Raw genomic sequence first — 14,660 nt, forward strand, 5'->3', positions numbered from 1 at the left:
ATTCAAATATGCAAATAGCATATTTCCAGTGCTAGAGAAAAACAAACATATAAAAACATACAAACAAGTGAAATAGATTATTATTCCATGTACTTACCAAAAAAAAAAAGATTATTATTCCATGTAATTGTTAGGAGAAAAAAAATCTCTTACTTAAAAAAACTCGTGAAATTAGGCACAACAAATGACGTGTTGCTTGTATAAGAAAGGTCAATACATCATTTCATCGATAAAAGTATAATATAGAAGAAACGTTTTTTGTCTAAAAATATAAACAACGTCGTCAATAGTATGCATTGTCAAATACTCTATACGCATGTCGGCTACGTGAATGCAGGGAGACGACATGTCAACCTAATCTATTTTAAGTGAATTCCATGTCGTCTTTAAATTAAGTTAATAGATGATGCATCATTTATCCCACTCTCTCTTTTTTTTTTAATTTATTTTTTAAATATGCGACATGTCATTTATGTTAAAAACCTTTTAATATTTATTGATGTTATGTCCATTTTATCATTTTAATTAATTGTACTTATTCATCACGAAAATCAATCATATAAAGCATTAAGTTTTCATTTTTCAATCCCTATATTTTGTTTTCAAAATAATTTCTTTAATCTCATTGCTCCAACAAAAAATTCATGTACATGAAATTATTTTTACTATTACTAAATTGTATTGAGAAATTATTTTATATGATTAACAAAAAATTACCACATGGATCTCTTTTTGAACAATTATTTCCAAACGAATACACCTAAGTCACTAATCAAAGGGTACAGTTATCCAAAAAGAGATATATATGATCATTAATGAAAATAGAGGGAATTTCTTTTGACGGTTTTGTGAAATCACATGTGTTGTTATCTTTTCCTATAAAGGGAATAGAGATTTTAATGATAACTATCAACGTTACTCAACCTGGAGATGGTGTTTGGTTGTAAAAGTGAGAGGAAATCAAAATAATAGAGAGGAGATGATAAAGTGAAATTTAAATCTATTATTTGATTTGTTATAGAAGTCTACAACGAAAGTTGAAAAGGAAATTATTCAATATTTATTGAGACAATTTCACCCTTCTGTGTTGTGCTTTGAATATTTATTATAAAGTAAAATTAAAAAAATAAACTTTGATGTAATTTAATCTAAATAAATTAATTATTCTAAGTTATACCTAAATTTATTGAAACCGACAAGTATAAACATTATGAGTCGACTCATCATTTGGATGATTCATTGTTTATTATTCTTTTAGTAATCGATATGATATGCACCTATCAAAGAGAAAGACGACATGGCAACCATCTCAAGTTTTGAAACCAATAAATATAGATAATATGCATGAGTACATTTAGATGTTGAAACATCGTTTATCTTTTATTCAGGAAATGATATCTATTATCTTTTAACAAACTAGTGTCACTGTCCTCTCCTTTCTAAGAAGTAAAAAGTATTATTGTTGAGCAATAATTAAAAATAATTTAAACTGTGCCATTCACTGTGATTTATCAAAATTGTAGGGGTCCAAATGTTATTAAACAAACGAAATTTGTCCCTCTTTGAAAGAGGTTTAAAATAAGAAACTGAAAACCTTAAACCCTATGAACAAATCCATGCTCCCTTTGCCTTAAACCCTGCGAGCAAATCCATGTTCTCTTTATTTTAAATTGAATAACATTTTTTAATTAAACTGAACCGAATCGATCGGTTTTTCGGTTCGGTTCTGGAAAACCAAACCGTAACCTTCTCTCTTTAAATTAAATAATATTTTTTACAAAAACATGTCTTCTGTTCTGAGTCTCTCTTCCTGTTCCTGATAAAGAGGGTGATAGAGGGTATGCAGGCGGTGTTTTTTTAACCGAACTGAACCGAACGGACAGCCAAACCGACCGTTTCTTTAAAAAATATTGTTTAATTTAAAATATAAAATCAGAAATCAAATTCAATTCCTAATTTCCAATCCACTTCCAAACCCTAGATCCGCGGCAATCTATCTCAGACTTTCACACTCACGTCGCGGACTCACGGTCTCACTCTCACCAAACACGATTCAGGCGTCGTCACCACCATCTGCCACCGCTCGTCTCCTGCAGTCATCTTTGCCGGCCGCCGCTGAAGCATCAACCACCCATTACTAACTATTCAAGCCGTCACGACCGCTGCCGCTCGTCTCCTGCCGTCATCTTCGCCAGCCGCCGCTTGTTACTCATTCGACACTCACGGTTCAAGCATCCACCACTGTCAACCGCCGCTCGTCTACTGTCTCATCTTCGCCAGCCGCGGCTCGGCAGTCGTCACCTCATTCATATCGCCAGCTCTTGCAGCCTCTCTCCGTCGCTGCTGTCGCGGCCGGTGAAGGTGAGTACTGAGTTGTCAGTTGAGTTCAATGATCGTAGCATTTGTTAGATTTGACAAATTTATGGTCTGTTTTTTCAAACTATGAAGGCTTTGTTTAGAAGTACTTTTGACATTGTAAAAAGTGCTTTGATGGGACATTGTTATAGATGTTCTTGCGTTGTCTGTCTGTCTTGAAGTATTTGTTTTCAAAATGATTTTTCCAGGGACTGAGAATATTCGATAATTCTTTTTTTTTTTTTCAAAATGCATAATTAGATACATTTGTTGGAAATGTTTTGGAGAATATTTCTTTTAGAAATGCCATTTAGTCGTAAACCTAGTAGCTAACAGCGAGCTCCTTTTCCATATGGTTTTGGAGTCGCCTATTTTCATTCTAAAGTTAGTTCAATGGGTTAAGTCTTTTGGATGGTACAAGAAGTCTTAGAATCAAATCCTATGTTCAGGATGTGATTTTAGTTTATTATTTTCTTAGAATCAAATCATATGCACTGGATATGATTTAGTTATATTTCACCGAACTGATTTCAAAATTGATTTCTTAAAATTTGGTTCGGTTCGGTTCTAAATTCAGTTTGATTTTGATTCCAGAACTGGACCGAACCGAGCTGTATTCTGCCCACCTCTTAGAGTGTGAACAAAACTGAAATTTATTCTAATCTCAGACCCATTTTGTTCCAAAACAGTTTCACAATATGGCTTGCACAAGCTACTGTCTTTCTCCTTGTGTGAAGCTTTGCAGCAGCAGCAGCAAGTGCTTTCAGTTTCCGAAGCCATTTGCTTCATCAAATAATCTTAGATTCTCTGTGGGACCCAATTTCAGCATCAGTTTTAATCCCCAGGGTAGTAAAAGTTCATTGTTTAGCACTTTCAAGTGCCTTGCCCAGAAATCACAGCCGTCCGTTTCAGTTAATGCACCCACCAATGCCGGTAAGTAAGTTAATTAATGAGAATCTTTTTTTTCCCACCACGGGGGGGGGGGGGGGGGGGGGGGGGGGGGGTTTAATTTATGGGTTTTGTTTATTTTGGTTCTAATGTTATCTTGTCAGATGGGTCATTGTTTTTGTGTAGTATAATGTTTTATTGATAAAAATGTCAATTTTTATCAGTGTGAAAATATTGGGAAAGAGATTATATGCAGGCTGTACAAATAGTTTTTGATATTTCAGTTGCTAGGATTATGGTATTTGCTAGTTCTCGTGTTGGTCTAATGCCATAATTAATTGATCTGTTTCAATTTCTATGGCGAAGCATGGAAGAATACTGAAAGCATTGAATTTTGTAATTATAGTGATAAGATTGTAATGTGGAAGTGTTACTTCAATTTAACAATTTTGTTTATGCATCGATTGAAGGAAAAAACAGAATTATGAATGATTTTTTTTTAATTTGTTGATAAATTAAGCCTTTCTAGTTTGCTATTGGTGCAGGGCAGAGGGTGGTAGTGTTGGTCATTGGTGGAGGGGGAAGGGAACATGCACTTTGCTATGCTTTGAAGAGATCTCACTCATGTGATGCTGTATTTTGTGCGCCTGGTAATGCGGGGATATCCAACTCAGGTGATGCTACTTGTATCCCGGACCTAGACGTTTTGGACGGCGATGCTGTGATATCTTTCTGTCGCAAATGGAGTGTGGGACTAGTTGTTGTTGGACCAGAGGCTCCTCTGGTTTCAGGTCTTGCCAACAAACTAGTGAAAGCTGGAATCCCTACTTTTGGCCCATCTTCAGAAGCTGCTGCTTTGGAAGGCTCTAAAAACTTTATGAAGAATTTGTGTGACAAATATGGGATTCCTACTGCTAAGGTTTTTGCTTCTGGCTTTGATCTCAATTAGAAGTTTGATTTTACCAGACCAGGGAAATGACCATGATCACTGCTGATTCAATAATGATGTTGCCATTTCTTATTCTATTGGTTTCTTTTTCCTTTTAACTTTTATGAAAAAGTTGAACTATTATTTGGCAGGAAAATCATTGTTTTGCCTTTTTTTTTTTGGCCTCCTTTTTTTCCTGGTCAACTAATATTTTAAGGTCCTTGGTCTCTTAACTTTCTCATTCCTGTGCAAAAGAAACACTCAGCTGATGTTTTGATTTTTTGCTGCAGTATAAAACATTTACGGACCCAAATGCTGCAAAGCAGTATATTCAAGAGGAAGGGGCACCTATTGTTGTCAAAGCAGATGGATTGGCTGCTGGAAAAGGAGTTATTGTTGCTATGACGTTGGAGGAGGCATATGAAGCTGTTGATTCAATGCTACTGAAAAATGCTTTTGGTTCTGCCGGGTGTCGTGTCATTATTGAAGAATTTCTTGAAGGAGAAGAAGCATCCTTTTTTGCCCTTGTCGATGGAGAGAATGCCATACCTCTAGAGTCTGCTCAGGATCATAAACGAGTTGGTGATGGTGATACTGGGCCCAACACTGGTGGGATGGGGGCTTACTCTCCAGCACCTGTCTTAACGAAAGAACTTCAGTCTGTGGTCATGGAGTCTATAATTCTCCCCACAGTGAAAGGAATGTCAGCTGAGGGATGCAAGTTTGTTGGGGTCCTATATGCTGGTCTCATGATTGAGAAGAAGTCTGGCTTACCTAAGCTAATTGAGTACAACGTACGATTTGGAGATCCAGAGTGTCAGGTGAGTTGAAAATCTTCTTGGCATAATTGTCTCATGTGATCCAGCTTAATCTTAAATATTGGTTCAAGGAATGTTTGTTCGAAGAATTGGTTCTACCACAAGGCAGATCTTTTTTCTTAATTTTTTTTTTATTTTGTTACCCACCCAGATTTAAATCAAACTTGTCCTGATTATCAGTGTGAATGAAATTCCATCCCAAGGGACTATTCACTAGTGTGCCATGTCTTGATGTTTATTCATATTAGATTAAGGTTGTGAAAGTATATGGAGTATGTCAATGTTCACACACGGTAGTGAGGGGAGAGTTTGTGAAATGGAAAGGGATTAACTTTTAGACGTACAAAAGATGTTGATATGCTTGAATTTGTTATTGCACTTGTAGTTGCCCGAAAAATATGAGTCGGACTCTTCTTTACCTTTGGAAAAACATCTGCTTTGTCAGTTGAGGCTCAACGAAATGGACTTGCTTTACACTGTTTTCTTATTAAAAGCGGCATGATATAGGTTCGTGCATGTAGCTTTTGTATGTCCTACTTAAATCATAGCCCTGTAATTAGAATAATAGTATTATCTATTTTATATGATTTATGAAGTAATCATGCCAAAATGCGGTTGTGGCCATCTTTTTGGTGCATGTACATGATTGTTTGTTGATGCTCAAACTAAGATTTAGGCTACTGCTGGCTGCAAATTTTACTTGCGTAGCAGCTTGTATAATTTTGTTAAACACTGACATTGGTTTTGCCTTAACCTGTGCCTTGTCCCATTAATAATGATACACAGGTTTTGATGGTGAGGTTGGAGTCTGATCTGGCAGAAGTTCTACTTGCCGCTTGCAGAGGAGAGTTAACTGGGGTAACACTGAACTGGTCCCCAGGATCTGCCATGGTTGTAGTAATGGCGAGCAAAGGTTACCCCGGATCCTATGAGAAAGGATCTGTGATCCAGAACCTCGAAGAAGCAGAACAAGTTGCTCCTTCTGTAAAGATATTTCATGCAGGGACAGCACTTGACGCGGATGGCAACTTCATTGCCACTGGTGGCCGTGTTCTTGGGGTTACTGCAAAGGGAAAAGATGTTGAAGAGGCACGAGATAGAGCTTACCTAGCAGTGGAGGAAATCAACTGGCCAGGAGGGTTCTACCGGCGAGATATTGGATGGAGAGCACTTCCTCAAAAGCAATTTGCTACAAGAGAGTAAAACTAACGTCCAGATCCCAGAAATTAGCACTTTTTTTTTATCCGTTTCTAACGTTTGAGATGGATCATGTATTACCGAATCATGTACCAAAGGAAAATGCAGTCGATGAGGTTCTCAGCCTTGTTACCCAAGGAGTCTTCATTGTTTATTCTAACTGACATCAATCAAACGAAAGTGTATTCTAACTGACATGAATCAAACAAAGATGTGCAGCAATTTCTTAATAATGCAATACTAAGAGAATTACGGTTGTGCGAATTGTATACCCACAAGCTGTAATTGGTTCAGCTATGACTCCGAATTTTAGACCCTTAAACCTGTTGTTTCACTGGCTTATTGCCTTGCCATGTGCCTTTTTGTGTGTAACATATGAGACTTGACTCTTTGAATTAACTTATAAGAGATAGTTTAAATTATGTGCCCTTTTGTGTGTTACATAATAGATGACTTGTTATTTTTATATTCAAGATAAAGGACATGTTCTACGATATTTATTATGGAGTAAATAATGAATGATTTATTGTTTATAAATTTATCATTTAGATGACATGTTTACTCTAGACTAAATACATGACTTGTTTTTATATTCACGATAAAAATTTTCCATGAGATACAATTTTTTTATATATTTATCTTATTAAAATATAAGTTAATCACAATTTCTTTTATTATATTTTATCAAATGGTAATGAATCATCCCACCCATATGAGTGGAATTCAAACCCATAGCTCTCTTATTTTTAAATTGAGATTTTTATTATGTTGGCCAAATTTTGTTTTCACTAAACATGAGATGGGAATGAATTTTTTTTTTAAATAATTCCATCCCAAACATTTTATCCCTCAACCAAATGCATCCTTTTAAAATAATTAATTTATATACTCTAATTAATAATTTTGAAAAGGAAAAAATTCAATCAAAATGAAATGACACGAACACATTATTTTAAATTTATATTTAACATATCCAGTTAAAAAATAAATTTAAAAAAATTTTAATTGAATAATAGTAAAAAAAAAAAAAAGAATTGTATTTGAAATATACAATAATTGATTTCTCTTGCAGTACATAAAACCCTAGGGGTTTCCAATTTCTCTTCACCCACTCCAACGCCCACCAAATACAAACCCTTATCTTCTCCACCAAAAGAAAGTCAACATTTTCACAGACCCACAATCACAAACATGGCGACGTTTTCAACAACCCAAATTCACTCTCTGGGTAACATTCCTTTGTCTTCAAGAAGGATTAAAGCCGCTAGTTTTCAATCATCCGCTCCGAGAACCGCCTTTTTCGGCCAAGCACTGGGCAGAAAACCGCATTTTGGCCTCCCAAACGCGGCTTTTTTGAAGTTAAACAATGAAAAAAACAATACTAGAAGAAGGTGTAACGTGGGTCCGGTGAGAGTGGTGAATGAGAAGGTGGTGGGGATTGATTTGGGGACGACGAATTCGGCGGTGGCGGCGATGGAAGGGGGGAAGCCGACGATAGTGACGAATGCCGAGGGGCAACGGACGACGCCGTCTGTGGTTGCGTATACGAAGATTGGGGATAGGTTGGTGGGTCAAATTGCGAAGAGGCAGGCGGTTGTGAACCCGGAGAACACCTTCTTTTCAGTGAAGAGGTTTATTGGGAGGAAGATGTCGGAGGTTGATGATGAATCGAAGCAAGTTTCGTATAGAGTTGTGAGAGATGAGAATGGGAATGTGAAGTTGGATTGCCCTGCTATCGGTAAGCAGTTTGCTGCTGAAGAGATTTCGGCTCAGGTATAAGGGTGTTATGAAGTTTTTGTGTAATGGGTTTGTTGAAAGTTTCGATTTTATTTATTTATTTATTTATTTTTGCGTTGTTTGGCTTATGATGGAATGATGAATTTGTGTCATGTTGCTGACATGTGGCTATTCACCACATAGCCATGCGTTTAAAATTAAGCAGAAGTGAAACAGTAACTGACATACTAAAATTTACTGGTATCCTATTGTTATGGGTGTAGACCTGTAGTTGAAGTTGGAATTTGGGCTCATGATGGTATTTTTGTTTTACATTGGGATAATGTGATGTGGATTTTGGATATGAGAATGTTTGAATTGAATTTTTTTTTTCCAGGGTGGGTTGGAGCTTTTTAGTTTCTAGAATGTAATAGGAAAAGAAAGAAAGAGTTGATAGTTGCATAGGAGTTAATTTTTCTTTTGGGGATGAATTAGGGTTTTTGGGTGGGATTGATGAGCTCTTTTTTTTTTTTTTCAAATTTTTTGTTTGTTCTCATATTTATTTCTGTGACAGCATTTTCTTCCGCAAGGAAAATTGTTATAATGCATGTAAACCCACTTGTGCATAATCTTATAGTACTTGCTATGTTGTTATTCTGCAATGTGCAAGATGCACTTACCTGCAACCTGCGAGGAACTTCTTAAGGCTCAAAGAAACAAATATAGTTATTCTTTATTATTATTTTTTTGAATTACATTGAAGTAGTTCATTCTAATTGGTCAACTTGAAATTGCACCGTGCATTTGTCTTCCTTTTAGGTGTATTAACTCATTTTACATATGTAGAGTACTTGCTGATGGTTAATTTATTCTGTTTTTCTATATCAGGTCTTGAGAAAGCTTGTGGATGATGCATCCAAGTTCTTAAATGATAAAATAACTAAAGCTGTGGTCACAGTGCCTGCTTACTTCAATGATTCCCAGAGGACAGCGACAAAGGATGCTGGTCGTATAGCTGGCTTAGAAGTTCTGCGTATCATCAATGAGCCTACCGCTGCCTCGCTTGCCTATGGATTTGAAAGGAAAAACAATGAGACCATCCTAGTGTTTGACCTTGGTGGTGGTACTTTTGATGTTTCAGGTACTCTTTCAGAAGTTCATTTTTGTTCTGTCTTCTGCAGATATCTTAGGGAATTTATTTTAATTGCAGCTTAAGTAATGCGGCTGGAAATTGATCTTGGTGACTATCAAATTATTTTGAATGGAAAGGTCTGTTCATTCTTAAATATCTTATTTCTTTCTATTCCAGTGCTTGAGGTTGGAGATGGAGTGTTTGAAGTGCTTTCAACTTCAGGAGATACACATTTGGGTGGGGACGACTTTGATAAGGTTGGAATACCTTTATAATATAGTGCCTTCAATTTTGTTTGTACCTATGTGTAAGAGCAAAGTAATTTGGATTTACTTATGTGATTAATGGACATGCAATTATCATATGCTATATGAAGAGAGTTGTTGATTGGCTTGCTGAAAACTTCAAAAGAGATGAAGGTGTCGTTCTTTTGAATGACAAACAAGCTCTTCAGCGACTAACAGAAGCAGCTGAGAAAGCTAAAATGGAGCTGTCATCTTTGACTCAGGCAAACATCAGGTATGTTATTTGTATCTATTTAACTCTTTTTTTTATTCAGGTGCATATCATCCTCTTGGCTGTTTGTTGTACTAATAATTTTTTGTTTTTCCAGCTTGCCTTTCATTACTGCTACTGCAGATGGGCCTAAGCATATCGAGACTACCCTTACAAGGGCCAAGTTTGAGGAATTGTGTTCTGATCTACTTGACAGGTTAGCTTATTTTACACTAGTTCTTTCAACATGGCGGTGCATGTTTTAACGGAATATTTGCTTTTGAGCCCTTGCTGTAACGGTAGATGTTTCTATTATCTCGTGGCCTCTTCTGTGTAACCATTGGGGTCCTAAATGCTTCATTTTTTAAATGCTTCATTTTTAGTCTCATCTACTTGATTTGCCTTGATAGGCTAAAGAAACCTGTTGAAACTGCCTTGAGGGATGCAAAACTTTCATTCAACGATCTAGATGAGGTTATCCTTGTTGGTGGATCAACCCGTATTCCGGCTGTTCAGGAGCTGGTGAAAAAGATGACTGGGAAGGATCCAAATGTCACTGTTAATCCTGATGAAGTGGTTGCCTTAGGAGCTGCTGTTCAGGTAGGTTCAATACTTACCAAAATATATTCTGCTCTGTGCATTTTTGAGTTCATTAAATTTGTAAAGGGGAATTTTATAATCCTGATTTCGTGGTGGATATTATTTCACAACTATCTTCGGCTGAATTTGTGGTCGATTATTTTTCTTACTCCATTTAGTTACATAGTCTTATGAAATATTTTATGACTTTAGGGAGGTGTTCTTGCTGGAGATGTCAGTGACATTGTCCTATTGGATGTTACACCACTATCTATTGGTTTAGAAACCCTCGGTGGTGTTATGACAAAGATCATCCCAAGAAACACAACTCTTCCTACCTCCAAATCAGAGGTGTTCTCCACTGCTGGAGATGGACAAACAAGTGTTGAGATCAATGTCCTTCAAGGTGAAAGAGAGTTTGTTAGGGATAACAAATCACTGGGCAGCTTCCGTCTAGATGGTATCCCACCAGCTCCACGTGGGGTCCCCCAAATTGAGGTCAAATTTGACATCGACGCCAATGGAATTCTCTCTGTCACTGCTGTTGACAAAGGCTCGGGGAAGAAACAAGACATCATCATTACTGGTGCTAGTACCTTGCCCAGTGATGAGGTCAGTTTGATATACTCTAGCTAACTGGGTGCTTGTTTAAAACTACTATTTTTCTTCATCTTGCAGTGCCTTCAATAAAATCGTTAATTGTTGCAGAATTTATGTTGCTTTTTCAGGAGTGGTTAACGCAGCTTAATATATTTGTGCTAAGTTTATTTTCTTTCTACTTTACCTTGCATCCATTACTACTTTGTAGTTAAGAGCCAATTATGTTGCAGCCTTTGTACATTTCGGCGTTTCAAGTCAGAAGGCAGAAGCTACAGGATACCCAGTCATTTTCTGTGGCTGAATTATTTATGACCAGTCTTACAATGTGTTTGACCGTTGGCTGTTTTAATGGAACTTGCTCATATGAATTTAAAAGTTGCATGATTGCTACAATTATTGTCTTGTAAATGAAATTTTTTCTTAAGATGGGACCTATATCATTCAACGAATTGTGCTGTACTAATGTCTCTATCAAAATCTGCAGGTGGAGAGAATGGTGAAAGAAGCTGAGAAGTTCGCGAAGGAGGACAAGGAAAGGAGGGATGCCATTGACACAAAGAACCAAGCTGATTCCCTCGTGTATCAGACAGAGAAACAGCTGAAGGAGCTGGGAGAAAAAGTTCCAGCACCAGTCAAGGAGAAGGTTGAAGGAAAACTTCAGGATCTGAAGGATTCCATTTCAGAAGAGTCAACTCAAAAGATGAAGGACGCCATGGCCGCCCTTAACCAAGAAGTCATGCAGCTTGGCCAGTCTCTATACAACCAACCAGGTGCTGGACCTGCTCCCGGTGCGGAAGCTGGGCCGTCGGATTCGTCCAACAAGGGACCTGATAGTGATGTTATTGATGCCGATTTTTCTGACAGCAAATGAGTACCTTACAGCTTTCTGTTCCCATTCCTGGTATCATTTTTGTTGCATGGGCAAAGGACACAACGTTGTTTTTAGAAATATAGAAGATATTGGTGACAGCTACAGATGGTAGGAAACCCCCATTTGCAAACGAAACTAGTTTTATTTCTTGTGTATAAAACGCACTTCAACAATAGTTCATTTATTAAATGCAGAATATGGTTTTTATGATGAATTTTAGAGTTAATTTTGAATATTTATGTGTGATATGTTGTCATTCTCAAAAAAAAAAAAAATGTGTGATATGTTGTCAATAATGCTGGGATCTCAATGTTGTATGTGTGAATTTGTTATTGTTATGGGGATGAAGTAACGATCTGACTTCTGAGATTGAGTGGACAGAGAGAATCAGAGAACTGCACATTAAAAATATCATTGAAATTTTCAGTGCAAAGCAAAGGTGATTGCACTGGAAAATGTCCTAAAAATGCCCTGAGAAAAAGTGTGCTTCTGGCAACTGCCGTTGCGTTTGCAATTAATGCTTCGAGCTTGAGGATAAAGATGCTAATTTTGTCATCTATAATTACAATAAACTACTAAATTTCATCTGCCATTCATTTTTTTCTTTTTCAAGCTTTAGGCCACGTAGAAGTCTTTCAAAGTGACTAATTTCGTGATATCGTTTATATAACGTCATTCAACCTCTGTCATTTTTCTATCTTAAATGCGTCAACAAAAAGAAAAAGAAAGCTGTAAACTATTAGGTCTACTAAGTGAGTGTTTGTGGTGCTTTTAACTTTGTTTTGAAAGCAAACCAGCACAAGACACTTTCATTTGGTAATAAATGTATTACCACTCATCCAATGCTTATAGTTTACAGCTAGTGAGTGTGGCTTAAAAAACAACACTTCCGTTCCAACATGCTGCTTTGAATTTGAAATATAAAGTTTGTATTTCGTAAAAAATGACTAATAAAATGATAATATCAGCATCTGTGATCCATTAGGTAAAACCTATATATCAAAAAGATCTTTATGAAATGAAAGTGTGATATGGCTTTTATAGAACATTGGTGATCGACCATATGCCTAATAAAAAGTTCATCAATTGGAAAAGGAATAGGGATGGCAATGGAGAGGGGAGGGGAGGGGAGGGGATCGACATCTCCACACTCATTCCCGATATTTTACATATATTCCTGTCCCCTCCCAATCTCCATTAGAATTGATTGAGGAGATCACCGTTCCCTCCCCGAATGATAAGAGGGGATTTCTGAGGGGTCCACAAACCTCGAATAACTAATACGTTTTATATTTAAATTTTGAACTTGATTAATCATATTAAAATAAAAATTTAAACAAAAGTAAGGTTTGACAATATATCTTACACTAACATTAATCCATTACAAAAATCGTACTACAAAATATAAATGATCAGAATAATTATCTTCGTCAATCTTCATAATCTTATGAAAAAAAGAAATTGTTTTATATCAATAATGAAATAAATGAAATGGGTATAGATACTAAAATTAATATTTTTAATAAAAGCGTTTACTCTTGTACCTCATACTCCTCCTGTTCTTCCTCAAGAAATGTGACAAATTGAGAGATGATATCAGGTTTCAAATCTAAAACAATAAAAAAATCTAAACAATATGACTCATTATCTGAAATAGTTTTGGGCCAAGATATTTAGAATAAGGTCTGGTTGAATAGTAATTCAGGACTACAACTAGTTAAGTAGGTTCGAAATTTTTATAACAGATTTGTATAAATATTTTGATATTTGTTATTTAAACTAATATTTAATATAATTTAAATTTCATTATTCATTTATTAATAATTCTAAAAAATAGAACCAAAATTAAAAATTAATATGAGGAAATGGGGAAATGGGTACGGGATGGAGATTTCACCTTATCCCCATCCCTTTTCCGAATAAAAAACTGGGTAAAAAATTATCCACATTCCCTTCCCGAATAAGAAATTAGGTATCAAATTGTCCTCATACCCTCCACGAATAGGGAAAATCCCCAAAGATTCCCATCCCCGTAAGAATTTTCTGTGGCTGAATTATTTATGACCAGTCTTACAATATGTTTTGACCGTTGGCTGTTTTAATGGAACTTGCTCATATGAATTTAAAAGTTGCATGATTGCTACAATTATTGTCTTGTAAATGAAATTTTTTCTTAAGCTGGGACCTATATCATTCAGCGAATTGTGCTGTACTAATGTCTCTATCAAAATCTGCAGGTGGAGAGAATGGTGAAAGAAGCTGAGAAGTTCGCGAAGGAGGACAAGGAAAGGAGGGATGCCATTGACACAAAGAACCAAGCTGATTCCCTCGTGTATCAGACAGAGAAACAGCTGAAGGAGCTGGCAGAAAAAGTTCCAGCACCAGTCAAGGAGAAGGTTGAAGGGAAACTTCAGGATCTGAAGGATTCCATTTCAGAAGAGTCAACTCAAAAGATGAAGGACGCCATGGCCGCCCTTAACCAAGAAGTCATGCAGCTTGGCCAGTCTCTATACAACCAACCAGGTGCTGGACCTGCTCCCGGTGCGGAAGCTGGGCCGTCGGATTCGTCCAACAAGGGACCTGATAGTGATGTTATTGATGCCGATTTTTCTGACAGCAAATGAGTACCTTACAGCTTTCTGTTCCCATTCCTGGTATCATTTTTGTTGCATGGGCAAAGGACACAACGTTGTTTTTAGAAATATAGAAGATATTGGTGACAGCTACAGATGGTAGGAAACCCCCATTTGCAAACGAAACTAGTTTTATTTCTTGTGTATGAAATGCACTTCAACAATAGTTCATTTATTAAATGCAGAATATGGTTTTTATGTTGAATTTTAGAGTTAATTTTGAATATTTATGTGTGATATGTTGTCAATAATGCTGGGATCTCAATGTTGTATGTGTGAATTTGTTATTGTTATGGGGATGAAGTAACGATCTGAGATTGAGTGGATAGAGAAGAGAGTACTGCACATTACAAATATCATTGAAATTTTCAGCGCAAAGCAAAGGTGATTGCACTGAAAAATGTCCTAAAAATGCCCTGAGCCATTGCGTTTGTAATTAATGCTTCGA

At 36.5% G+C, this 14,660-nt stretch overlaps 2 protein-coding genes across 4 annotated transcripts; both read left to right on the top strand.

The window, feature by feature from the left end:
* Nucleotides 1-1,703: 1,703 nt before the first annotated feature.
* Nucleotides 1,704-6,377, top strand: LOC18041267 (phosphoribosylamine--glycine ligase, chloroplastic). 2 transcript variants are annotated; one of them, XM_006431551.2, is made up of 5 exons: nucleotides 1,704-2,361; nucleotides 3,045-3,288; nucleotides 3,789-4,162; nucleotides 4,462-4,992; nucleotides 5,776-6,377. In XM_006431551.2, the coding sequence occupies exons 2-5, from the start codon at nucleotides 3,054-3,056 to the stop codon at nucleotides 6,190-6,192; spliced, it is 1,557 nt and encodes a 518-aa protein (XP_006431614.1). In that variant the 5' UTR covers nucleotides 1,704-2,361; nucleotides 3,045-3,053; the 3' UTR covers nucleotides 6,193-6,377. The 2 variants fall into 2 exon arrangements, with proteins under 2 accessions (XP_006431614.1, XP_024040362.1); XM_024184594.1 differs by lacking the exon at nucleotides 1,704-2,361 and having other exon boundaries at nucleotides 3,209-3,288; nucleotides 3,794-4,162.
* Nucleotides 6,378-7,239: 862 nt separating this feature from the next.
* On the top strand, nucleotides 7,240-14,301 carry LOC18041268 (stromal 70 kDa heat shock-related protein, chloroplastic). 2 transcript variants are annotated; one of them, XM_024183278.1, is made up of 9 exons: nucleotides 7,240-7,959; nucleotides 8,791-9,043; nucleotides 9,212-9,291; nucleotides 9,411-9,553; nucleotides 9,648-9,746; nucleotides 9,940-10,129; nucleotides 10,322-10,720; nucleotides 11,193-11,496; nucleotides 14,103-14,301. In XM_024183278.1, the coding sequence occupies exons 1-9, from the start codon at nucleotides 7,378-7,380 to the stop codon at nucleotides 14,201-14,203; spliced, it is 2,151 nt and encodes a 716-aa protein (XP_024039046.1). In that variant the 5' UTR covers nucleotides 7,240-7,377; the 3' UTR covers nucleotides 14,204-14,301. The 2 variants fall into 2 exon arrangements, with proteins under 2 accessions (XP_024039046.1, XP_006431615.2); XM_006431552.2 differs by lacking the exon at nucleotides 14,103-14,301 and having other exon boundaries at nucleotides 7,241-7,959; nucleotides 11,193-11,789.
* The last annotated feature ends 359 nt before the right edge of the window (nucleotides 14,302-14,660 follow it).

The sequence above is a fragment of the Citrus clementina genome, unplaced genomic scaffold (assembly GCF_000493195.1).
Source record: "Citrus clementina cultivar Clemenules unplaced genomic scaffold, Citrus_clementina_v1.0 scaffold_5, whole genome shotgun sequence".
NCBI lineage: Eukaryota > Viridiplantae > Streptophyta > Magnoliopsida > Sapindales > Rutaceae > Citrus > Citrus x clementina.